Source organism: Pezoporus occidentalis, unplaced genomic scaffold (assembly GCF_034315485.1).
Source record: "Pezoporus occidentalis ecotype Australia unplaced genomic scaffold, CSIRO_AGI_Poc_V1 ctg200, whole genome shotgun sequence".
NCBI lineage: Eukaryota > Metazoa > Chordata > Aves > Psittaciformes > Psittacidae > Pezoporus > Pezoporus occidentalis.
Window position 1 is genome coordinate 503,036 of NW_026913857.1, and position 26,024 is coordinate 529,059.

Here is a 26,024-nt window from a genome sequence, read left to right on the forward strand (position 1 = left end):
TGTTTATTCTTTCCAATTATGTGCATGTTATTTTTCTTCTAGCTCTCTGAAATGAATACTAACTCTGGAGAACTCCTCAGCCAACTCTTCTGAAGTCTTTGTGCAAAGTTATCTGAACAGATATCATATAGCCTATACCTCTGATGAAATTATAAATATAAGCACTTCCAGTCTTGTGGAAGAAACAGCCCTCTGTACCACAACAAAATTCTTATTTTTTCCCTTTGATGTATAGTACTTTTAAAGAAACTGTTGTTCTAAAAAAACTCATTTTACAACCTTGATTTTTAAAAGTTTTTATTTTTAAATGAATACCACTGATAAAGAGTTCAATCATCTTTAAAGCCCACCAGAACTACTGTTAGATGCCACCTCTGTCAAGCTCAAGCGAGCTCTCAATGATATTTTTCTGATTTTATGTGGTTTATGAAGCTGACTGAGTTCACTACTGAGCTTACTTTACCAGTTTACCAGTTTACTAAGATTTATGAAGCTTCCATGAGAATGGACCCTTCCCCTTTCCAAGGACAAGCATAGTCATCAGATCAGGAGAAAAGCTTTGTCTGACTGTCTCCATCAGCACGAGTGTCTCACAGATGTTGCCCAAGACTGCACATGGCTTGCATGAAGTTGCAGAAAACTGCTCAGGGCTAGAAGAGAAACATCATCCATTCCCTCCCTCCATCCAAACCTGCATTGAGAGGCGTGTGCAAAGTAATCTAGAGCAGCAGCGTCCATTCCCGAGTACTGCTGTTCTCCTAACCTTGAGAGCTAGACATGGGCAAGAGGGAGGCAAAAAGGATCATGATTTGGGAGGGAACCCCTGTTATTAAGCACAAGGTGTCTTCTAGTGCAGTGTGAATTTTGACAGTCCCATTCCCTCACAGCATTTACTGAGGAATAATCTGTGAACCTGTGAAGGTGAAGAAGCCATTCCTCCATAGGGCTGCTGTGCAGAGCAGACAGCTCTCATCTTTCTTACGGGTGGAATGCAAACACCACACACCGAAATCCTGTGGTGGGTGCCTGGTGTACAGAAAATTATCTTAACCCTTCGAATAGAGAGACCCTTTCTCTCCACTGACTTTGTGGTGTTCAGGCATGCAGATGGCTGTAACAGGTAGTGGCTGGGTTCTAGGCAAAATCATTAATTCACCTGTTGTCTGCTAATCAAAATGGACACATTGGAGACCTCACAGCAGCCTTCCAATATCTGAAGTGGGCCTACTAGGACGCTGAAGAGGGACTCTTCAGCAGGGGCTGTAGCAATAGGACAAAGGGTAATGGGTTCAAACTTCAACAGGGGAAATTCAGGTTAGATGTAACGAAGAAGTTCTTTACTATGAAGGTGGTGAGGCACTGAACAGATAGCCCAAATGCTCCACCCCAGCAGTGTTCAAGGCCAGGTTGAACAGAACCTTGAGGAACATGGTCTAGCGTGAGGTGTCCCTGCCCATGGCAGGAGGGCTGGAACTAAATGATCTTAAGGTCCTTTCCAACTGTAACTATCCTATGATTCTACGACACATCACCTGTGTAAAACGGGTCACAGCAGCACAGCTCTGTTTTACAAATTTGCACAGCAGTCTGAACTGAATGGCATGTTTCAAATTAATTAATCCACCATTCAGAACTTTTAATCAACCAATTAAATTACTATCTCAATCTAAGCATTTTTTAAACTATAACTTAAAACTCTTCTCCTTATGTCATCACTAATCTTATCTATCACACAGCATACAGTTAAACAAGAGGTACAACAGGCATAGCCAGCATGCTCAGTTACTAGAAAGCATTCTTCTCTTCTTTTGTGCTGCCCTCCAGGTTCTGTTTTTCACCAGCCTCTCAGAATTTGCTTGTTTCCTGATAACTCTCTTAAAATTCATTTCCAGTGCTCCTGCAGATACCAATTTTCTTCTCAAAATCAGAGGTCTGCCTCTGTAAATTGAGTCCTTTTCCACCTATCATTCCAAGGAAAAAAGTTCAGTGATGTTTTTGGAACATCCAGCAGACTTAGCTGGTACAGTCTGCTCGGAGCCAGTCTCATGATTCTAAAAACCAGGTTCACACCTCGCACTTCACAGCACATGTGAAAGGGGACTTGCCACTTCTGACAGAGGCAAAAAGACTGCTGCATCATCTCCTTTTTCAGAAGTGCTGATTGTGTCATACTCCCCCTCTCAAAATTCTTGTAAATTACTGACTTGTATGCATTCTGTATGCACTCTTGCTTTTAACTGTCCTGTTAATCTAATCAGATTCTTGTGAATTCAGGACAGGAATAAGACACTGACAGCATTCATGTCCTGTGAGCTGTCTGGCTTACAAAACCAATGAAGTAATTGGGAGTCCTCCCAAAAGACAAGCACAATCATACCAGTCTGTATCTGTATCACTAGGTACTTATTTTGTACCAGTTAATGTTAGAATGTAAAGTAAAAATGGCTGTGGCAAGTACGTTTCAAATTGTCTTCTCTACACTCTTACACAGGACTAACCGATTTAAGACTAACTTACGTTTTTAAGACAAGTGACTTCTGTTTTTCCTTAACAGAAATCTTTAAACAAATATACAAAATACAAAGTGCTGGAAAACATTTCTTTTCACTGTATCATGATGCTACTCTCATTAGCTGTCTGCTTTGTTTAAATGCAAAAATCATTCACAGGAAAATTAATCAAGTCTATGGTGTAAAAAAATGCAGGTGCTGGTGCTTTGGAATTCCAGATGTAGTAACTGGAAGAAAGAAGATCCCAGGCTAGAAAAAAAAGGCAAAAAAAGTAATCATTACAAGGTGCCTTACAATTAGATGTTCCTTCATCCAAGTTGAGAGACTACTAATCCATCCTTACTAGTTTACAGAAAAGGTATAATGGCCTCTTTAACCTGCTAAGACTCTTACTATTATTTGAAAATAGCTTCTGATAATGAGACATATAAAGTATCAGCTTCAATTACGTTTACTAATGTATCGCTCATAAGCTTAAAATTCAAACAGAGGTTAAATCAAAAGCAGAGGGCTGGCTTGGATTTTGTTCAATGAATATAAATTGCATACTTGACATAAACCATACAGTACGAAAAAAACCCTTTTTTGTGTTACAATTTAGGACTGAGTATGATCTGTCACAAAATTAGCGGTGTAGACCATAGTTTTCAAAAGGCATTTACAGACTCAGCTAACATGACTGACAGCAGCTGCAACAGATAGACTGCTACAAATAAAAATGCTTCCATTAGTACTGCTCAGATTTAATGTGTACTTACTATGTTCCAAATTAGTGTATTTCTGGTGAGACTTAGAAGGTCATGTGTTAACTCAAGAATAAGTAGATCTGTTTTTTGCTCCAGATTCATGTAAGCCCACAGCCACCAAGGGATGCTGGTGAGGGGACACTGACAGCAACAGTCACATGTTCCATGCAGGAGCTGAGTTCTGCAGCTGGATATTCCCAATTCATCTATCACATCAAGCAAAAGGATCAAAGATAAGGGGCCAGACCGCAGAGAGTCATTCTCTGCCCCCCCACCCCATAGAAGTTTTGCCATTATGCAGAGCATAGTAAAACATTACAGGGTGAAAGAGCCCAAGGGACAGAATGACTTTGTAACTGAGCAATAAGGGTGTTCTTCAAGCAAGATGCCAGTCCTTATTCCAGGGACACTTTAAGCATCACACACACACACACACACGCACACACACACACACACACACACACACAAAAGTACAAAGCAGAGAACAAAACTTCTGAGATATCCCAAGCAAACAGGAAAGAGCTTTGTCCAACATTAGCTACATAATTTTAGTCACTGACATCCAGTTCATAACTTCAATACGTAGTTTCAGTTAAATAAATGACATTTTTAGCAACTCACATGCAGTAATTTGGGGTTTTCCTGGTACAAAGATCTGAACAGGATGCTGGTGCACATAACATCCAGTAAGTGTAAAGTCTGAGATTCTAAAATACAACTATAGGAAGAGAGGGAACACATGATTAAATGCATATTGTCATGCTTGCTGTGTAAACATGGGCAATCTGTTACATGCTCTTGATGTGCAAACATACTACAAAATGACAGGACACCAAATCCTGTAAGCAAGAAAACAAAAAACTCCATGCTGAGAACAAACAGGCTAATAATTAGGTATGATTTTAAATCAGGGTATCTTCATAGACAATTTAAGATAATAACATAAATTACTACTAAGTCCTCTTTTCACAGAGTTAGCAATTTGCTTTCACGTAAGCAGCATTCTCAGTGCAAATATAATCAGTTGGGTGCTCTTTGCCTGCAGTGCCAAAACCCACAGTTCCAGTCAGAGAAACAAAGATTTAGGGAACTTCTGTCCTAAAGCCAGAAACAGCATCTGTAAGAAATTACACAGCTCTGCTTGCACTGTACAAACTGACTAGGGGAGGAAGTAACACGGGTATTCTGCTTAGCAATGACCCAAACCAGTAGGCTCTTCTCTTGAGACAAATCCAGTTGGCCATAACACAACCTTGTACTCTAATAGAGTGATTGGGCCCCTACAGTAAGAGAGAATAAATAAAACCATTGGAACTAGTATCGCTCAGTATTTGCTAACACCATTTTGTTAAAGAAAGCAACACAATGCTGAAAGACGTTTTTTATGGGCACAGAAACAAATCATACCCGAGCACACAGCTAATTTATGAAAAAAAAGAAAACAAAAAAAAAATTACAGAGCAGGAAGAAATCACCACAGTCTCAACCTAGTAATCAAAGAAGAGCTAATGATATTTTACTGTCCTTAGTTCACTGATGTTTTACTAACACTATGATCAGCATCAGCAACTTGGTATCATTTAATCTTTAAATTTTCATGATAATTATGTGATAGCGTAGTCATGGCAGTTGTCAGAAAGGCTTAAATTAAAACTATTGTTTTAATTTTAAATAACTATATTTTTGATAAACTGATCTGTAGCTAGGATTAGCAGTCTTAAGGAACAGGTATCCCTGGGTTGGAAGTAATCTTGAGACTTAATCCACCTGGGATTGTGGCAGTATTTCCAGTGAGAAAATACCATGGGGGAACGAGATGCACAACAGAAGTACTCAGAACATTACCAAATATTCTGGTATAATTCTGTTTTCTGGAAATTACAAGAATTCCAAGTGGGCATCAGAACACCGCAAGTCCACTATCCACTGGTAGTACTTTGATGGATCATAATCTATTATATTGACTCCTGACAGGTTTATTTCAGGAAGATTACAGAGAAATGGAATAAATTTATTTAGGATTTCTTTATTCTTACCTGTTGAAAAAAGGTATACAAGCTTTACAGTACTCAAAACATTCTTTATGCTTTCATGAAGCTTTAAATTAACTGTTATTTTTAACTGTGATCACTCCTCAACAAGCTGATAAAATCCCAAAATTGGTGGAACAGGAACCTGGGGAAAAATAAAAAATAAAAATTAATTCTCAAGATAAGTTAACACCATCATCATAAGATCAGTTATATACTGTTTTACTCTTCAGGCTATTTGTGATACACAGACTTGTGGTATATGCACTTGACATATCTCAGCCTGGATATATTTTTCAAATTCAGGCATCTAAATAGTTCATTTAAAGTAAGAGCAGCCATGCCAAACAAAGGTACTGGCACCTCCTGAATGTGATTCAGATGACTCAACTGCATTCCAAGCAGTTTATTATATAAAAAACACATTACCTGCCTCTATCAGACTGAAACTCATTCAGACACATTCAACAAGTATTTTTATCCCTGCTTGAAGACTCAAAAATAACAAGCGTCAGGGATGTTATTACCTGGGAAGTGTAGTAAAACAAATTGAAGGAATCTGAAGGAAGAATGAAAGGAAATTTGTAAGGTCCATTGTACACAGAATCATCCAGTGATTCGGCACTACTGGACATCAGCATGGCAGTGTCAATGGAAGTCACAAAATGACGGATCACGATATCTTGGAGTGGAGGACCATTAGTCGGGAGAGTCAAGCTGAGGGTTATGTTTGGTGCAGATCCCTCTACATCACACTTAAAAAATGAAGTCAAGTTACTTTAGATTAACTCCCTCAAGTCAAAATTAGATGTTCAAACATAATCATTAGAAGAAAAAATAATAAAATCACACTAAAAATTTTCAGCTGGCTTCAAATATCAATATCAACAAATACTGTCAAAACCAAGTCCCTTTCCCATTTCAGCAGCCTTTCCCATGTGGTAGGGCTAGTGATGCAGTCTCTTAATCAGCAAATACTCTTTAGCAAGAAAACAGATAAGCAAACCAAGGACTAATGTATAGCTACAATATGACAAATGTTACATAAACATGCATGCTGACAGTCTAATTAATTCTGTTACTTTTACAACATCCGCTTAATGTATTCAAGCATGCTATTAATGGCCACTGTGGTCCCAAGTCAGCTTTCCCACAGCAACCATGTGCAGCACATCCATTGTCTCATCTCTCCGTGTGCCAGCTCAGCAGCGAATGATTACACCAGGGCTTTCTTCTTATGTAAGGCCATCCCCTCTGCAAGATGACCTAGAAACTTGTCCCTCTGAGAGCAAGAAGCTGTACACCCTTATAATTCCTACCAGCATCGCTGATGGGAAATAGCCCAGTCTTTGAAAGCTCAGTTAGCTTCCTTCAGAGATGAATATCCCACCTCTTGCAATTAACTGAATTGTCATGATCCACTTTATTAGGCCTTTCTCCTCTCGAAACACTGACAAATACTCTGATAACATAGTGTGCTTCCTAAGCATAATTCAGAATGAATGTTAAATACATCAATTATAGAAAACACAAATTTTAATGTATTTCATAATTATTATTGATCTATTTAGTCAATATTCCCCAACTTGTATTATTAAACAATGAAAACCTGGAAAAGTCCCATAAATAGTTACTGAAAAAATGCATGAAGCATGCAGGAAAAAAAATCAGTAAAGATCAAAATAAAGAACACTAACACATCAGTCTAATAAGTAATATTTCATTATACTTTGAAATATTACAGTATTAAAATTCACTGTTCACATCCCAAAGTAAAATGGCATAAGTACTTACTTTCCCAGTGTGCTTGTATGAAAAATACTTTGATCAGACTTGCACATAAAATGCTTTCATGTTGCAATTTACAGTTCCACAAACTTGCTACATGTACATAACATCTCTTGTGTCATACTGCATACACTTGACTTTTTCAGTGATACAAGACGTTCACTTGAGGTTTGCCTTTATATTGCTGGATCTCCAAGCCAGTTGATTCTTATCTGTAGGTATTTCCTGAATGTCATCAAACAAGCTGTTTAAACTATGTATGTTTGTGTTTAAGGGGGTGCCAAACAGGTCTGTATAAGCAAATTTTGAAGCTTGCCTATTTTCACACTCAGCTTCATTTTTCCAACTTGAAGAGATGTAGCCCACAATGCCTAACAAAAAAGCCAGTCCTTGCAAGAGCCCACTAACGGTGAGGAGGGGTGGCTGTGGCTCCAAGGTCTCCTCAACTACTGGAAGACATGCATATATTGGACCACTCTTCTGAAAAGCAAGCATGGGCCAGAGATCCCCTCCTTTGGTGCGAACTGAATACACCGATGAATGATTGATTTGGGTACAAGTATCTAGATGCTTCATGAAGATATGGTCATCTGTGAGCTCCAGTTCAAAATGCAAGGCTTTAAGAAAAGCACTTTCAGAGGGTACAGGCATGTGTTGACCCGTTGAAGGTTTTAGCATGCACTTCAACAGCAGGGTAACATCTGTGACATGGAAATAAGAACATCTTAATGCTGCTCATCTTTTCCCACGCAAATTATCACACCAACCACACAATCCGCTGTTACAATGAAGGATGGGTTTCTTTTCAGTATTCAAGTAACTCCTAAAGGCCCCTCTGGTGCTAAAAGGAACCTTGTGTAAACGGAGCCAGCAGCATCCTGATAGAAACAGTGACAGGAACAGTGATCTAAATCACTGACAATAAAATTATTTCACAAGTCATTAGGATTCATTATAGCAGGTGGATTTTTCCTGAGAACTTTGAGCAAACGTATTCACTCATTTTTTAGATAAAATGTGAACCCGTCTACCATTCCTGTTGCACAAAGGTATGGGATGTTTAAACGACACTAATGAACCCAAGCATGACTCACACCAGTGCAGCAAAACTGCAACAGCAAACTATTTCTAAGAGGTGAAATTACAGTCAAGAAGACAAGTTTTCAGACACTTAAGAAACAGATGTCCCACATAATAAAATCCAAATACAACAGCTTTTTGCCTAGCTATAGTATGCTAATATACCACTGCTGTTTTGAACTTACACAACTAATCTGCAGCAGTTGCTTTAATTGATTAATGAGATTAACTAAAATCTTTACAGTATTATAAATACAACACCATTTCACTGTACATAAGTCAATTTTTCTGGCATGGGCTGCGTGGACCGGAAGGAGAGAAGCAAAACAGATTCCACACTGCATATGCGGTATATGTGACTTTAAGCTTTTATGACTGTTTCATCATTTCATTTTTTCAAGTATTTAAGTAATCATAATGTCACAGAGACACAGAGTTTTGTATATTTTAAAATTGCTATGTTGCATCCATGTATATATTTAATTTTAAATTTCCTAGAGATAATATTTGAGAAAAATTATACTAGCTGTTTAATGCTGTGTCTGGGATTTTTTCGTTTAAAGCAGTATTACTCGTAAAGGAGAGAAGGATGAATTTCTTCTCAAGCTAACCTAAAATTATCAAGAGGGACTAAGAATTTGTCTTCTAATAAGCAGCTGAGAAAAGAAAAATTATTACTTCTACAAATGGATTGGTTTTCATCCTTTTTTGGAACTTCAGACTCCCATAAGTCTCTCTTACATTAAATTTCGTTAACAGGCTTGCTTTTTTATATTCTCTATTTTGGATTCTCTTAGTAGTTATTCACAACCTTCAAAGAGCATATCACAGGTTACACACCAAAGTCAATAAAGCAAAAGCAACAGCGTTGGACATGTGACCATAGCCAGAGGCGCACTGATTTGTCACAGGTTTATATATTTTTGCTATAGCATTAGTCATATACATATTCATAATTCCCACGTGTAGGCAGGGAATATTATAACCACTCCAGGAACTTATTATCATACGTCTTCTCTTGGCATCTGCGTGCTGCTCTCCAGTGATTGTGGGCAGGGGTCTTGAGGATGAAGTAAGCAGTCTTCCTCATGTGAGCAGGGGTCTTCAAGATGAAGTAAGCAGTCTTCCTCACAGTGGACTTTTCACCTTTGGCACAGCTGGATGCCCTAGTAATCACAAAACTAGCTGAAACCAGCCATATCTGTAATTCTTCTGATAGCTGGCAAAGATTTAGAACAGTGTGACCTTCCTGCAAAATTTATTGCAGGATGGGCAGACAAGGAGTATCCAAAGCCAGCAGATGTTTGGGAGGCACTGTCTCTAAACTAACTGGTAAGAGAAGGATGGTGTGAAATTATTCATTCATGTTTAGTGGGGCCACTAAATTCCACAGACTTACAACACAAACATTGTTCTTTGTCTTCAACCTAAGTTAGGCTAAAAGTACTTTAACCCTATGTTTTCCAGGCACTAGCCTGTTGCTATGTGACTCCATTTTGCTCAACAGTTCTGGCCATTTTCAACTTGTTGTCTAATCTTGTGTCTTTAGCAAGCTTCGCAAACTCATACAGTTATATTCACATAGCAACACCTATGATTTGCAAAAGCCAATACATTTATGTGTTTATCACAGTGAGCATCTGTTATTTTTCGCCAGTGTTTCCAAAACAAAGGAAGGGGAAATACTTCAGCCTAGTTTTGTCTTATGTCCCTATCTGTCTGCTCCATTTGCTGAAGCTGTCTCCCATCCCACATCAATCTTTTCCTCCTTTCACTGAATCTTCCTAGCTTTAGCTGAGTAATTAGATGATTAGTTAGCCGTTCAGATCTCAGTTTTTCAGTATTCGCTTCTAGAAAGCGATGAAAACTTAAAAAGATGAAAGTTTCCAGGGATGAAAGAGCTTTGGTGATTCAAGAGAGACCATACTTGTTGCCCGAATTAAGTTATGACCAGCTCAAGAAAAGCAGAATGCTTTGATGTCTCAGATGTCTTCTCTGAGGTTAAAGATCAAGGCTCACGTATCTCCAGCTGAGTGCATGAGTCCTGAAACCAACAGTTTCCATGTGATCTGGCATTCTTTATATTGTCTGCATGCTTTGTTGAATTTAAGGTCAGTCAGGGGGATAAACTTGGGGTTTCCACAGCACTATTATTTCCTCTGGGAACTTGAAAGATCTAAGTCTGGAAATCACTTGAAGTATCAAGTATAGTTTGCCCTTTTCAAAGGAGCACTATTCCTTGTCTCTGCCACTTACTGTGTAACAAGTTACTTCACATATCCCCGTCACCAGCCCCCTCTTCCTCCGTGGTGATTACACTCTCAGTTTTTTGGGGACAAGGCTTTCTCTTTCTCTGTGTTTGTAGAGGGGAGGCCTCACCTCTGGTCCTGTAGGTAGTACAAGGACCATAATACTAATCCTAAAACAATGAGAGGAATGTCTGAGGCAGAGATCTGTCTGCACCTGAAAATGGAAGATAGCCTACTTGCTCTTCTTGTTGTTTTGGTTGGGTTTTTTTGCATCCTTCTTCAGTTTTAGTGAATCCAGACAAGGACTGCAGATCACGTCTCTTTAATCAGGTCTCAACATTTTTCAGTTCCCTAACCCCCGTTATTTTTCTGCTCCTCCGAATCCTCTGAAATAGTAACAAATTTTGGCAGACCAACAAAAGCAGCCTGCCTAGCCCAAAGTCTTACTTAGAACACAGTTCAGAATAAAAAGCCCTGCATTGGAGAACTTAGTGGACTCTTCCACTAACTTAAAAAAAAAACCACCTGTCTTCGTATGCAAAAAAATAAAATCAAATCAAAAGTTACATTTCTGATTGAAAACACCACACATTTTTTAGTTACAGAACAATACAAGAAGAGAATATAAGCAAATTGCATGCTTTCTACTTTACCCACTTTCATCTGACTATTTAGTAATTTCCACCTTGCCCTTTTCAACGTCAGGGCAGAGAAGAGCTAGGTAAAATCTTTACAGAAAGAGGAACAGTGAAAAGAAAGTCACGTACAGATTGCAGAACTTAGGGGGAAAAAGAAAAAAAAAGGAAGATTTAATTAATCAGAAAAGGACAGCGGCCAGCAGCGCACTGATGCTGCTGAAAGGATTCAGTCAGCATCACACTGCTCGGTATTTTTTGCACGTTTCAGAGCCCGAGGCAGCAGCGGTTTCTCTAAAGCTGCCACGACCCCGCCAGCTTTCTCTCCTGCCAAAGCGGCCAGAACTCCCCGCTACCGCCGCCGGCCGCCCCACAGCGCTCCGGATCCCAGAGGACACCCACGCCGGCCCGGCCCGGCCCGCGAGCCTACCCTGGCTGCCGGGCCTGCGCCCACCCCCGCCTCCCCAGTCTTCACAGGCCCCCATCCCGGTGCGTTGCCCTTACCCATAGAAGAGCACGGCGCCGCCAGCCCCAAGATCATATCTGAGGAGCCACACTGCTCGCAAAGCTATTGCGGCGCCGACGCGGCGCTAAAGGGAACCCGTCAGCTGCGGAGGGGCGGCCACGGCCAGGGAGGAGCCGGCAGTTGCGCGCGGCGGCGACTGCCCGGCGCAAGCCCATTTCCGGCGGGTGGAGGCGGTGCCGCGGCGGCTGGTGCTGCTGGGGCTGTGGAGCACAATGGGCGGCATCGGCGAGCTGGCGGTGGGCTGCTGAAGGAGGTGCTCTGCCGCCCTCCCTGCGGCCATGGCTACCACGGCCGAGCTCTTCGAGGTGGGTGCGGGCAGTGCCTGGGTTCCCCGAAGGCTTTCCCGGGCCGAGGGGCCCGTGGCGGGCCCAGGGGCGGGAGGTGAAGGTGAGGATGGCTGGCTCTCTGAGGGAATGCGGAGGGCTTGCCCCTCCGCGGCCGGGGCGCAGCTCCCCCGGGCGAGCTGCTTCCTCCTCGAGCGGTGAGGCTGGACCTCCTTCCGTGGGCGAGGGCGTGTGCTGGGGGCGAGGGGCGCATTGCCGGGACGAGGGGAGTGGGGTGTCGGTGTGGGAGGCTGAGGAAGTGGGGGAGCGAGGGTGATCCCTCGGCGGGCGGTTTCTCTAAAGCTGCCGCGGGTGGGGGAGAGCATTTCCTCACGTTCGCTAGGGTGGGAGCTACCGGTGCCTTTTACGCCTGGGCCTCCTTCCCCAGGGCTCTGCAACACGCGGGGTGCCGCTTTCAGCAGGATGCCAGGCTGTGCCAGGCCCCACCGCCACCCTTCTTATGAATGGACAGATTCAGTTGACCCCAGCGCTACGGTGTCCAGTCACAGCTTCTACTTTTCTGAAGCAAGATAGCTTCACCCTCCCTTTAGCTACTGTGAAACTGAGGCCCAAGAAACTCATTACTTGCCCAATGCTGTACATGGCAGGGCAGGAATACAGCAAGAGTCTGGCGAATTCTTCTCTTTGGGCCTGCATTATGGGCTGTCATTATATGTGAGTCTGAAAAGTGCTTGTCTTCCCATGCTAATGCGTGGGGATGTGGTATTATTACCAGGTATCCTGTATTTGTTCTCCGAGTCGCTCAAGAGGCAGTTGTTCATTTGGTGTGTTAATACTGGGACATGCTTTGCCCAGCCTTCAGGAAAGGTCTTCCTGTTTCTCTGGAAGATCCTCTATCTATAGTTTACATAAATGCATTATATGCACTTAAATTTATGAATCACTATTACGACACATGAATGTTGTATCTTTTGGCTTGCATGGTTTAAAAAAAATAGCAGGACTAATATATCATGTTATAAATAGCTGGATGCTAGGGTGGGGTTTTTTTTTCCCTTACTGTCTTAGGAGTCCATTGATTCCTCAGTGTGATGACAGTGTGGTTCTATTCTTTGTGGGATGTTGAATGTGAGATAACTTGGCTGTGGAAAGAAAACTTTGTTTTGTCTGCATGTTGGGGTCATGCAACAATTTGTTCCATTTTGCAATAGTAATGAAGGTGAAATTGCAGTGTAGGGGACACCTTTGCCTGGAGATTGGGCTTGAAATCATGTTCTCTGATACAGAAGCCAGTATTTCTTTCTCTCCAAAGGCAAGAGAGATTTTCTTGACATTCATTAAACTAATGTTGCCTACTGTGTTAGTTTGAAGTCGCTGCCATATATGTTAGACCGTGAAAATGTGCTTATTATGGAAGTAACCCATAGCTGCATACTGGGGGTGGTATTTGATTGCCATGTTTTCATGAGTATGTGTTTCTAAGTACTTTTTAATAGAGATATGTAGAAGGATCTGTGCTAAAAAATGGGCACAACATGGACTCAGTTTCTCCTGTAACTCAAAGTGTTATTTAACCATGATTATTTCTAAACTGATTTTTAATGTTGCTAGGTCCAGTTTCGTTTTGTCTATATAGGCGAGATCAAAGCAGGTTATCATCCACTTCAGGCATATCTCTTATTAATTGGCTGAATGGATAACATAATGTTTATTCATCTAGAGCTAGAGGGAAGCTCAAAGCTGTGAAGAAATTGACTGTTGGAGCTCATCTGATAACAGGCAAAGGACTTGCAAATGACGTTTGTAATAGTAGATTTTCAGCAATTTCTGCAAAACGGGGTAGGAGACTTAAAATAGGAATTAAGCTCTCAGCTGTAGGCAACCCTATTATCAAGGTAGCATTGAAGAGAGCAAATGTTTGTTAAAGACACAATACATAAATGAAACTGTAAAGTTTTGGGTTTGTAGTGGGATATGTGAAATTATGCCTTAAAAAGACTGTTGAACTTCACTTATTCTTTATAAATCAAGTAGATTGTTTTTAGCACACCCTTTATAAAAATTTGGATGAAAAAGCTCTTTTTTTTTTTTTTTTTCCCCCTGTTGGTCAGTATTCTGCACATAGTAATATCCCCTGCAGTTACTATTTCTTAAATGATACAGAATGAGGTTTATATGATTAAAAACTGAAGAACAGGATTCCTGTGTAAGTGCTATTGAAAAACAGATTTTTTCCATGGTATACCCCTTTAAAGTATTACTGCACCTGTATGTAGTGATTCTGCTGTCATTTAGGTCTAGCTAAACTAATTAATACTTTGATGTGTCAGGTTGCTAAAACAAAATGCTGATTTATAATTTTTGCAGAATAGCAGATGTTGCAGGAGAAAGGCAGACTGCGAGATGGGATGAGCATTGCAGAAGAGGGAGATGAGTGCCTGTGCCTTGGGGAGGGCAGTGGAGGGGACTGGGTTCGGTTCGGTCTCGTGGCTGGTCAGGTGGCACCTGGGTTTGGGGTCAATCACAGTATATGTTGCTGTGTATCTGGCTGGTTTTGGGGATGCAGGGGAGGGAACTGCAAGAATTCTGTGAACACATGCACTTGAGGGAGCTTTAGAGGACTATACAGATGGATAAGCAAAATGGGTATTATAAATTTTTTTTTTTGTTATTATTTTCAAGCATCTAGGGTATGTATATCAGATTTCTGTAGGAGAGAAGGCTTTAACAGGCTTGCAGGAAAACTGTAAAATGTAGAAAATGTTAGATACACACACAGAGCATCGGTGAACAGTGCACCCCATATATAGGATTCTTCCGTAGCAATGTACTTGGCATTGATATCCTTGTAAATAGAGTGGTACTCCAGTTGACTTGCGGGATCTTAAGAGGAAAGACTGTGGTTGGGATTTTCATGTAAAGGAGAAGTGGTGCAAAGAGCCATAAGGTAAGTAGGAAGCCCTTGAAGGAAATGTTACTGTATTGAATGGCTGATTTCACCTATAATTGAAATTGCAAAAATGTTCCCAAACATTTAGATCGAAAGATGAAATAAGGAGAGAATTTACACTTGATATGAAAAGACTGTGTTAGGCCTTTGATAAAAAGGATTCATGTAAAGGACACAGTGTGTATCAGAAACAACTGGGTTAGAGATAAGTGACTTGCAGAGAAATTGTTTCTATGTGGCATCATCCACTTATTTTTTAAGCTTAACCAAGAAGCCTGAGCAAAACTCAGTTACTGTAGTCAGTCTTTGAATGAGTGAGTTCTGGGTGATCTGTTGAAATGGTGAAACTTCTTATCTGGCAGGAATCGTCGTGTTGCAAAGTATATTTAAAAAACTTATATTTTTGTTTAATAGCTGTGCCTGACTGGATAGACCATAATGTGTTTCTGAGGAATGACAGACTTTGAACTGGCAATGTTTGCTTTTCAACCTTTGTCTTTTTGTTACTAAAATAACACTATAATAATGGAAGGGTTTTTTTTTCCTCCCTATTACGTCTAATGAGATTTCATACCTGTTGATACAGGAACCAATTTGGTACCTATGGAGATCTGTTTATTTTTATTTTTAAAAAACAAGCTTTATCAAAAGTAGTTGTGGTATCTTCACATGTTTTGTTATCAGAAATAAGTTGTGGCAAATACCACTTTTAACCAGAACCACTCCCAGCTCTGTTCATTGTGTTAAATTACATGCAGCAATGGTTCTAAAAGCTTTCCATGAAATCCTGGTGGTTATGAGAATACTTTGTTTACTGATCTTAGATGTGCTGATGTTAACACCTTAACAAGGCTGCTAGATTGTCAGTTAATCTGAAGTGACAAATTCTTAGGGTTGTTTTTTTTTTTAAAAGGGTAGGTGTTGGACTGTGGTTTGAGTATTTAGTATTAAACTATGTAAAGAAATACTCGAGATACTCCTATTAAATAGGAGGTCTTGGGTTTATAATGAGGTCTCTGCCTTCAGAAAATACTGCTGGGTGGAGAAATAATCTTAATGCTTCACCATTGTGCAGCATTTTTGTGGAAGCTCCAGCAAAAACTATGGAAGAAACCCGAGTAACCTTGCTTTTTTGACATCACTTATGCCTTGTTTTTACTTCTTGGGAAGGTCAAGTCCATCATCTGTGTTTATGCTTGCTTTGTTTTTTTTTCGTTATCTGTTTTGTTTCTGCAGCTGCAGTTTGGTGTTGCATAGCGTCCTGTGGCATTCTCACACTGTTTTTGCCAGAGGGCAGTGTCTTGGCCAGTTCTGCTGGTGATGCTGTGTTGTGAACTGCATTGCAGGGTTGAGCAATTGTAAAGAAAACTTTACTACTTAACTTTTTAGACAGATCAGTTCTATCTGATTTGCTGCATAGCTGACAGCTAGGTCTCATCATTTAGTATGTGAAATCAGTGTGGCTGCTGCATGGTTCATAGAATCATGCAGGTTCATAGAATCGTACAGAAACACAGAATGGTTTGGGTTGGGAGGAACATTAAAGATCATCTAGTGCCAATCCCCTGCCATAGGCAGGGACACGTTCCACTAGACCAGGTTGTTCAAAGCCCCAATCCAACCAGGCCTTGAACAGTTCCAGGGATGGGGCAGCCACAACTTCTCTGGACAACCTGTTGCATGTCTCACCACCCTCACAGTGAAGATTTTTTTCCTAACATCTAATCTAAATCTACCCCCTTTCATCTTAAAGCCATTTCTCCTTGTCCTATCCCTACAGGCCCTTGTCAAAAGTCCCTCTCCAGCTTTCTTGTCAGCCCCTTTAGGTACTGGAAGGCTGCTCTAAAATCTCCCTGGAGTCTTCTCTTCTCCAGGCTAAACAACCCCAGCTCTCCCAGCCTGTCATCATAGGAGAGGTGCTCCAGTCCTCACACTTTTTAATGACAAGCCATAAACTCATCTGGAAATCAGGAGAGATAATTTAGAGCCAACTCTTCCCAGACCTGTAGCAAACTCTTTGCTAGTAGCCTGTCTATCTCTAGACTAGATGTTCAAATCCACTGTGTTAAGAACAGTGTTCCCATATTTAATACATAAACATAAGAGGTGACGGGGTAATTGTCAACACTGTACTTGCTTTTGATTGTAGCAAAGCTTCTACACACTTTCAAAATTATGTGTAAGCAGCTGCTTAAGGAACAACCTGTGGTGGCACATTGTAAGGAGTTTCTTTTCTGTGGCTAGGAGCCTTTTGTGGCAGATGAATACATTGAACGCCTGGCATGGAGAACACCGGGAGGAGGTTCCAGAGGTGGAGAAGCCTTTGATCCAAAAAGGTAAAGTAAAATTGCATAATGGTCAAAGTGAATGTATCTTTAATTGTACCGTTTTATTACATATATAACAAAAAGCCTGTAGGCAGTATTGGTGTGTGTCCGGGGAGGTTTTCATTTGGGAGAATTGCTAGAATTTGTGACCATGAACCAGTTATTCAGTAACAAGAGTAAGGAAAGTCACTTTCTGATTTAGACCTTTTGAAGGAAGGAGAATTGCTATTGTCAGACATGAATGTTCCAATGCACTATAGTTGCTGGATTAAGGCATAATATGAGGCTTTGCTGCTATGATATTTAAGTTAATTTAATGAGTTTCTTGCCAGTTTAGCTCCCTGACCTGGCTTTTTGTAAGACCCAGTAGTTTACAGTAAAGGTGCAAATAAAAGGTAGGATGGGAAGAAAGGGAGAAACATGGCTATGTTGACTTAGATTATATTAAACTGAATTTGTGTGAATTTTTATAGTCTGACTCAAATGAACAGCTTGCTGCTGATGAATGGGCTCGTGCCCTTCTTGCTCTGAGCTGCATCTTGAGCTACCTCTGGGCATCCGATCTCATGATAAGCTAATGTGACTTACTAAAGTGTCAGAAAACTAAACTGATACGAAGAAAAAACAAAACAAAGCAAAAAAACAACAAAAAAAACCACCAAAACATTTTCTCATTCAGTTAGCAGTTTTTCTGACTGAAAAAGCCTGGGAGCAGGTGCAAAGGGAAGACTCTGTGTCTGTGAGCTGGCGGTGAGAAGGAATGCGGGTGTGGAAAAGCTCAAAGCTAGGGTATGGGAAGTGGGGAAGGAAGAGGTAGTGTAGGACCTTCTCTGCTTTGTGGTGAGTTGGCTTGGCTCTGTGAGAAACCTAACCCTAAGAAGCCAGATCTTCAGTTACTGGGCTGACATTGGGTCTTGCACTGGTAACGCAGATGCACGGTTTTATACAGCACCATCTGTTGAACATCAGCAACTAAGCTTCTGTACTGCAAACCTCTGAAAATTCTTTGTTTTGAAGAGTGTCTCTTTCAAACTGTTTAGCTTTTGTACCAGTATTGGTAGCTTTTCTAGAGATACAACTGATATTTGTTTTTCACACTATTATAACCTGGGAGATGAACAAGTGCAATAACTGTTCCTCAGTGACTTCTCACCCACATGATCATTCATTGTAGTAACGTGAGATAGAACCAAAACAAAGTTTAGGAATTACTAACTTCATAGACAAGCTCTTGTTGCTCAAAAGGAAACATGAAACACTTTATTAACTTGGTCAAGGGACGTTCCTTCTGGAGCAGTTTGGCTCTTTGGAGGTATGAAAGAAGAGGAAGGATATTGAGTTCTTGCAAGGTGCTGAACGTTTGACATTCGGTTTGGGGCCTGTGTCATATGCAGAGCTTTGCATGTGATTTAAGCAGGAAGAAGCCTGGAAATACACAGCTTTATTTCCTGTAGCTCTTTCTTCACAGTTGGGCTTTAGGGTAGTTAATGATTTGTACCAATACCTACTCAGTTTAACCTATCTTCTGTATTTCTGCTGGCTTGGTTGTGTTAACTCTTGTGATGCACTTTCAGATTTTTCAGGACAAGTGGGAGAATCCTGCAACAGGAAATATTTTTCTTGTGGGATCTTCTAATATTGAGTAGGGAGCCAAAATTATTACAAAAAAAATAAAATGGACCTTTGGGTGTACGTTTTTTCTGTTTTTAGAAGATGATGCTTTTGTTTGGTAGAAAGAATGTTGGAGTCTTTATTCTGAGAAATGTGACCAGCAGCTACCTCTTATACTTGAGCATTCTTTCTTCTCTCATTCTGTTAGGTACTATTGCTGAATAAGTGCTGAGCTGGCACAATAACTGTTTAGTAAACAAATCTCAAATGGAACTGAATCAGCTTGTTGAATAGAAACTGTCTGCACTTCTTGAGGCTCTTGTTGGAAAGTACGCTTTGTGTCACTGTTGTTTAAAGTTTATTTTAAATATATTTCTGTAAACTTAAGTTGGTTCCTTGTGATTTTCTGTGGAATCTAGTGCAACATGCTTACTCTTGGGCTTTGGGCAAGCAGGAAGTTGAGGAAGGCAGTCATAAACATCTGCCTCAGTCCAGTTTTCTTCAGTAAGTTGTGCCTTTAAGTTGTATAAAGATATCATTTGAAATAGGTTTTTAGACCAGTACAGTGAGCAGTGCTCCAAGCAAGTCATTTTAACAGCAGAAGTTCAAACTGAAACTGCAGTGACCCTCCATGCAGCTGAAGAGTTGCATTAGTATCATTTAGGTGTTGCTTGGAGAAAGCTGTTGGCCAAGAGAGGTGCTGTAGTTGTTACTGGAAAGGAGTCATGAAGGTAGAATAATACATTCTGCTTCTCACTTCTGGTTGTTGAGAGTCTTTAGCTTGTTCATGGGAAGTCAGGAGAAGAGCAACATGCTCCTCTGCCTTTAGCAGCATTGCAGATTGGAAGGGCTTCACATTCACAGTATTCTGAAAAGGCAATTCCTGAGTAGTCTAGAAATAGCTCCCTGGAAGAGATTCATGTTTCCTTTTGTCTTCTGATCTAATATTAAACCTCGGCAGCAGTGTTATCGGATCTTTCACATGTTTTCAGTTAGTAGCATGAGTTTTATGGCTATGGAGGATCTGGGCATAATTCATTCCTTGAGCATCAGTGACTGGGATGTTTAGGAAAGCATAAGCTGAAAAGATGAGTGGAATGGGATACATGGGCAAGAAAAAAAAAAGGAATGAGAAAGAGGCACACATTGAGAATGGAATGAAAAAGAAGAGAGGAAATTTAGGAATTCATTCCTGTATTTGGGAAGGGTGAGTCTGGAAGAAAAATCAGAGTGATAGGAAAGGGTGGAAAAGAGTCCTTAAAATACGTTAGAGGAAGAAAAGATGTGAAATCCGGAAAGAAAACGTTTGTAAGCAAAACAACGAGACTACATGAGTGTATTTGTTGCCTGTTAATAGGATACTGATTTACAAGTTTACTGTAACATGTATGGTAGACATAATTACCCTGTTATAGTTCTTTCAATGAAGGGATGTGGTAGCCTAAACTCTTTGTCCTTATGAGACTTCCTTAGGGAAGATGGGAATATAGGGGGTTTTGTACCTGTGACAGAGCTGCATTTCTGGGTGGTTGGTATTTCAGTATTCCACTCTCCTCTGGCCTACCTTTTATGTGATTACATAGTTTTTATGTAGGCATAGAGTTATACAGAGCTAGGGTGATGTAATTTAAAACAAAATAGCATTTGTAAGTTAGACGTGATTATACCAGCCTTGTAGGCAGGTTCTTTTCTTTGAGGTTTTTTAAGCTCTCTGCAGAAGACAGTGTCTTTCAAACTGAAGTCTGCTTTCCTGCATTTTTTAAATCAGATTACTGGAAGAATTTGTAAATCATATCCAAGAATTACAGGTAATGGATGAAAGGATTCAGAGAAAGGTGGAGAAACTAGAACAGCAGTGCCAGAAGGAAGCAAAGGAATTTGCCAAGAAAGTACAAGAGCTGCAGAAAAGCAACCAGGTAAAATCTAAAGAGTATAGTCAGTGCTAAGCTTTGCAAGTTTTAAAAGCATCACATGCTCTATTAATGTTTCTTGGTACAGCATGCTACTGTTTGAGATAAGAATAAAGAGGTTTTGATGGAGAACAATTTCCCCTGTCAAAGGGGGCTTATCTGCGTGTTCCATTAATGAGTGTTAGCTATTCTGAAAGTACTGAGTCTTCACCATAGTTAAAAGGAAGACACTGAACTTTTAAGTGGCTGTGTGTACTTCATTAATGGTTCTGATTAGTTCTGGAAAGCTAATGCTTGTGTTCACTGTGTTTCTTACTGATGTAAATCTAGTGTTTCCTAAAGTATAGTAAACAGAAATCATGAGGGTTTTTTTGCGCGTGCCTGTGTTCTCCCAGGTTGCCTTCCAGCATTTCCAAGAACTAGATGAGCACATCAGCTATGTAGCAACTAAGGTCTGTCACCTTGGTGACCAACTGGAGGGGGTAAACACGCCACGGCAACGGGCTGTGGAGGCTCAGAAGCTGATGAAATACTTTAATGAGTTTCTGGATGGAGAGCTGAAGTCTGATGTTTTTACAAACTCTGAAAAGGTAAGAGCTGTCAGCGGGATGAAAGCAGTTCAAAGCAATAAGCAGTACTGCCCTAATTACAAGCTGCTACCATGACTTACCATGGTCAGACTTCAAACTAGTGAGTGACTGACTTGTTAAAGTTTCATTGTTCTGAAATGTAAATTAACAACACTAGGCTGCAGATTGCTGATAAAGCATTTGTATTCAGTGATGCTTAATGTGGCAATGTTGGCATTTTTCATTTTATGAAATTATCGAGGTTTGAGAAACGCTGGGAGGGCAACTTTAGAGTGCACAAATATCTGCCTTTTTCCTTTGAACCCCTTGCCTCAGATCCACCCTGTAATGCAGAACGTTTCTGAATACAACTTCTTTGTGAAACTTTACTCTGTTGGGTCAGTCCACTGGCCTTAGATGCCTTTTTGTCACAGCATGCCTTTGGGCTTTGTATAGTCCTGTGGTTATTTCTCCACCCTTTGAATTTTAGAGGAACCAGGCAGGAAAACTTCAAAGAAATGTGAAAGTATTTTGTTTTTCTTATGCTTCAAGAGTATGTTCATGAAGCAAATGCAATCTGAATGGTGTGGCTAATAGAAATAAACTGAAGGAAAAGTGTCCAGCTGAAAGCAAATGGACACATACTGGATTTCCTTATTTAGCTTGAAAGGTAAGTTATTGGTTTGAGGGTTTTGTGGGTTTTGGTTTTTTTTTTTTAAGGTGCGTCCTGAAGAATCTTCGCACTTTCCTTAAGTTCTGTGCAATGCTATGATTGTACTCTGGAAAAAAATTCCCCCAGTATGTGAGAACAGCAAAAACTTGGTTTGCACATTCAGCAAAAAATACATGCTTGAAATATCGCTCACAAAGGGCCCAAGAACAGATTAATAGTCATCTCCTCTCAACTGAGCCTTAAGGTATCTCTCAGGAAAACGAAAAACTGATGATTTCATATAGTTGTATTCCCAAGAAGTCAGTTGCATAGTGACTTTTGATTTGTAGTCTGTGGATATATGGTAATTACCATTTGATAGTTTGCCCTAATCAAAGAGAGAGCCCATAAAACTTTCTGTAACTTCCAAGTCAAACAGAAAGGTTTCAACATAACTGAAGTTCATCTATGGACAGCCTTTTCCAGATCTGCATAAGTTTTCCTTTTGTTTTCTGAGTAGAAATAAAACATGCATTTTAAAAATATTTAATAGCAACATGGTAAATAACAAAGTATAAGTGAAAGAGAATTGTATTGTCTGCTGAAGAGGCTTTCATAGAATTCAACTTTCACTTATAATTTGAAGTTTCGTAATACTTTCTGTTGGAGGATCTGAAAAAAAAAGTAGATAAATAGGGTGAACCTGGAAATTAACAAATTAACCTTTAGACAGTCTGAAGACTAATAAGATACTCAGCAAATATGGGGAAGGCAAATGTAGTAAAGGCCAGAAGTCTTGTGCTAGTCTGCAGGGGAAGTATGTGGGAACACAAACAAGGTTTTCTGGATCCAAGTTGTCCTACTGCAACTGATTTCCATGTAGGTGGGTTAGTACTGTTCCGTAACTTTTGCTTCCTTATTTAAATAGTAACTAGAAGTAGTGTTTTCAGGAGAACCTGCCTAGACATGTGCTGTAACATCTTAATGAATCTTTGAACTAAAAATAAGTTTTAAAATGTGAGGTAGTAACAAATATTCTTGAATGTAAAATCAAATGCTTTCTCATTGTTGTCTGATCTTTGAACTGATGTGGAATTTAGATAGTGGTTTGGAAGATGTTGTGACTTTTGTACTATGCCATCCCTCACAAGTGTGGGTTTTTCTTTGAGACATTGAAGGCAAGGGATACTGTGAAAGCAGAGGCAGGAAAACAATTATAATGCAGTTATTCCTAGGGAATTCATATTTTTCTCAGTAGGGTCAGTTCTTAAAATCTATTGGATTCCTTTTTTTCCCTGCACTCAAGGTGTTGCTTCTCACATTACTTTCTCCTAGCCGTATGGAGCAATTTCAAACTTATTGTCTTTATGAAAGTTTTTCCTTGCTGTCTTCATGAAGGTTTTTCCTTGCTGTCTTCTTCCATGCTATGTATTGTGTGTCTTTGTCCTCTGAATCTTATAATCTCCCTTGTGCTGCCAGCTAACCAGTCATTGTCCTGTACTGAAGAGTCTTGAAGCAAGCAAATCACTCCAGTTAAAACAAACTATCAAAATGATCTGGCAGCTCACTTGTTTATCATGCAATAGCATTGTCCTGTGTTTAATGTGTTTACTATAATTCTTGCATCCTGTTCTCAATTTAGTTTCTGTACTCATCATTATTCCATTATGCCTTTTAGCTTTTTCGTAAAAATATTTTGTTAAAATTCTGTCCTGCCATTATTTGTCTACAATATTTCATTTTTTTTTTCTCCAGGTGTGTTACAGCCTTTAAGTTGTATTTATTTTGATAGCTTACAGAAGACTGATTCAATTAAAAACTAAGTATGTCTAGATATAAGCAGAAACCATGGAGAATTGATTTGTTATGGCTTCTGTTGTGCATAAGAAAAGGCCCTGAATTCAATAAAAACTAAGTTAGTTAACAGCTATTATCTGAAGAGGAAACAAAAAATATATTGTATTTGCGGTTGGTTTTTTAACATCGATGAATAACTGCTGATATATGTAGATCATTCTAATGACGTCAGCATTGATCACAATTGTTAGGTATTAAGGTTGCTGTAAGCTGATAGAAATAACTGCTGTTTCGTCGGATTTATGTGAGGAGCATAGCTGCTTTGGACTTAACAGGCTATTGTAAACTGACAGTTCAAAACATAAGCTGCTCTTAATAAGCAGAATGGATGTACTTTATGAGAGCCTCTATTTTTGCTAAACAGCCATCCTCTTGTAATGCCTGTACTCTGTGTTCTTACCTGTGTGTCTTGTTCTATTCTTGAAAAGTTTTAATCCCAACCTGCTCTATGTGGTGGGAGAATAGGATTTCATTACCCTTCTCTAAGTCCAGATCCCTGGAACATGAGTAACAGGAAGAACAAGATAAACTGCATGTTCTGCATGTTTTCCGTTGTGTCAACTTATAAAGGTTTTGCTTGAATGTAGTAGCTAGAGCTTTCATTGCCACCTTTGAGGTACCTTCCAGTCACCAAGGCAGCATAACAAAGCCTCTAAAACCATCCTAGAGCTGTGCCTGGTTTGGGCTAGTTGACATCGTGTACATAAATCCATTGAGCTTCATATGCAACCAGCTCTTTCCCCACATTTTCAAATTGGTGTTTTCTATAGTTTGAGTCAGCCTAGTGAAACAGTACTAAGCCCTGCTTAGGTGCACTTCCTATGCTGATTGACTGTGGAAGAATAAGTGAGCAGAAATCTGCATTCTGTATTATGTTTATTTGTTAGCTTTTCTATTCAAGTGACTATTCCTATTTTGTAGGTGTATTATTAACTGACTTTCATTTTGATTTTTACTTTGGACCTCACAGTTTGTAATTTCTAATAATAGCTTCCATTTGTCCTTCATTGGGAGAATGTGAGGTACTCTAACTAGGCTCTGCTTTGATTCCTTGATTCCCTTTTTCCCCTTCTTTCCCTCTCCATGCCAGTGTTATGGCTTTTCCTGACATGTCTGAAAGGGTGGCTAGCCATTTTGCTTTGGAGTTCAACAGAGATCTCTCTTCTAGATGGGTGTGATTCATTAAGTTTTCTATCCTAATCACTTGTAAAAGATAACATTACAGTTCAGTCAGCGCTGAGTTACAGCTGTATATTTTATTCCCATCTGGAAGGGTGCAGATTTTCATGAGACTACTCTAGCCACATTCTGATCTAATCAGCCCTGAGGAGTCTTTGGTCTGCAAGCTGTATAACTATCTTCGCCCAGTGCAGTGATGAGCTCTTTGTCCAGGTAGCTTATACACCTACACAGACATGCCCAGTGTGAGCATGTAACTAGGCTTTTTATTATGTTTTGACCTACATAACTTTATGTTAAAAAAATCCCAACCCTTAAAGCATCATGAAAGTACACACAGGAACCTTAAGGGGGTTATCTCTTCCACGGGTATATCAACTCGGCGAGCTTTAGAAATAGGAATTACATGTATGGAAAATTGGACAGTGAAGGGGAGGGAAAGGAACAGCCCTTAATCAGAGCTTCTTTAGTAATTCTGTCGTGTTACTCTTAACAGATTAAAGAGGCAGCTGATATTATTCAAAAACTACACTTGATTGCACAGGAACTGCCTTTTGACAGGTAATATTCTATCTGAACATCTTTAAAAAAATAATCTTCACATAGCTATAACTTTCTAATGCTTCCCTTGTCTACTTTTTTGGTGCTTAGTGATTCATGTAGCTTTTGAGATGGATTGTGTTCTTATTTCTATCTCCTCTGTTCTCAAATTTGTGTTCACACGCTCATGTTTCGGGATCATATTTACATACACATTCTAAACTGCTTAACAGACTTTTAATGGGATAATTTTGCTGTGCTGACTTAATGCTAGATTTGAATTAGATGTTTGTAGGTTTTTATGGATATAAAGTGTGTAATTTTTCTGCCATCTTTGTGTTGGATGTTCTCTTTTTAAGTAGTGTGCCTGTTACTAGGATGTCTGTGATTTTGCTTGTGATGTGGATTTGAATTTAATAATGATATTTTTTGTTGTTAACAGGTTTTCTGACGTAAAATCAAAGATAGCAAGTAAGCTTATCCACTTTGATCCATATTCCTATATTTGAATTGTTGAAGATGATTAAAGAAGTATGCAATAATGTCAGTATTGCAGGTTTTGTTGGTGCTTGTGTTATATA

The 26,024-nt window shown here is 39.8% G+C and overlaps 2 protein-coding genes across 3 annotated transcripts in view; one reads left to right on the forward strand and one right to left on the reverse strand.

Moving 5' to 3' along the window:
* Nucleotides 1–280: 280 nt before the first annotated feature.
* AP5M1 (adaptor related protein complex 5 subunit mu 1) lies at nt 281–11,844 on the reverse strand. The gene is given in 15 exon segments (XM_062618516.1): nt 281–2,759; nt 3,878–3,974; nt 4,243–4,334; nt 4,337–4,373; nt 4,457–4,504; nt 4,506–4,536; nt 5,293–5,332; nt 5,335–5,431; nt 5,814–6,041; nt 7,135–7,358; nt 7,361–7,401; nt 7,403–7,723; nt 7,725–7,775; nt 11,543–11,628; nt 11,776–11,844. Coding segments are annotated over 15 exon segments (1,575 nt in total). The 3' UTR covers nt 281–2,646.
* The window catches only part of EXOC5 (exocyst complex component 5), a 30,953-nt gene continuing 12,570 nt past the window's right edge, over nt 7,642–26,024 (forward strand). For both annotated transcript variants that reach the window (XM_062618442.1, XM_062618443.1), the window contains exons 1-7: nt 7,642–7,768; nt 11,575–11,869; nt 17,043–17,134; nt 20,505–20,652; nt 21,042–21,236; nt 25,400–25,464; nt 25,886–25,914. In XM_062618442.1, the coding sequence (XP_062474426.1) occupies nt 11,843–11,869; nt 17,043–17,134; nt 20,505–20,652; nt 21,042–21,236; nt 25,400–25,464; nt 25,886–25,914 (556 nt within the window). In that variant the 5' untranslated portion in view covers nt 7,642–7,768; nt 11,575–11,842. The remainder of the gene's footprint in view (nt 7,769–11,574; nt 11,870–17,042; nt 17,135–20,504; nt 20,653–21,041; nt 21,237–25,399; nt 25,465–25,885; nt 25,915–26,024) is intronic.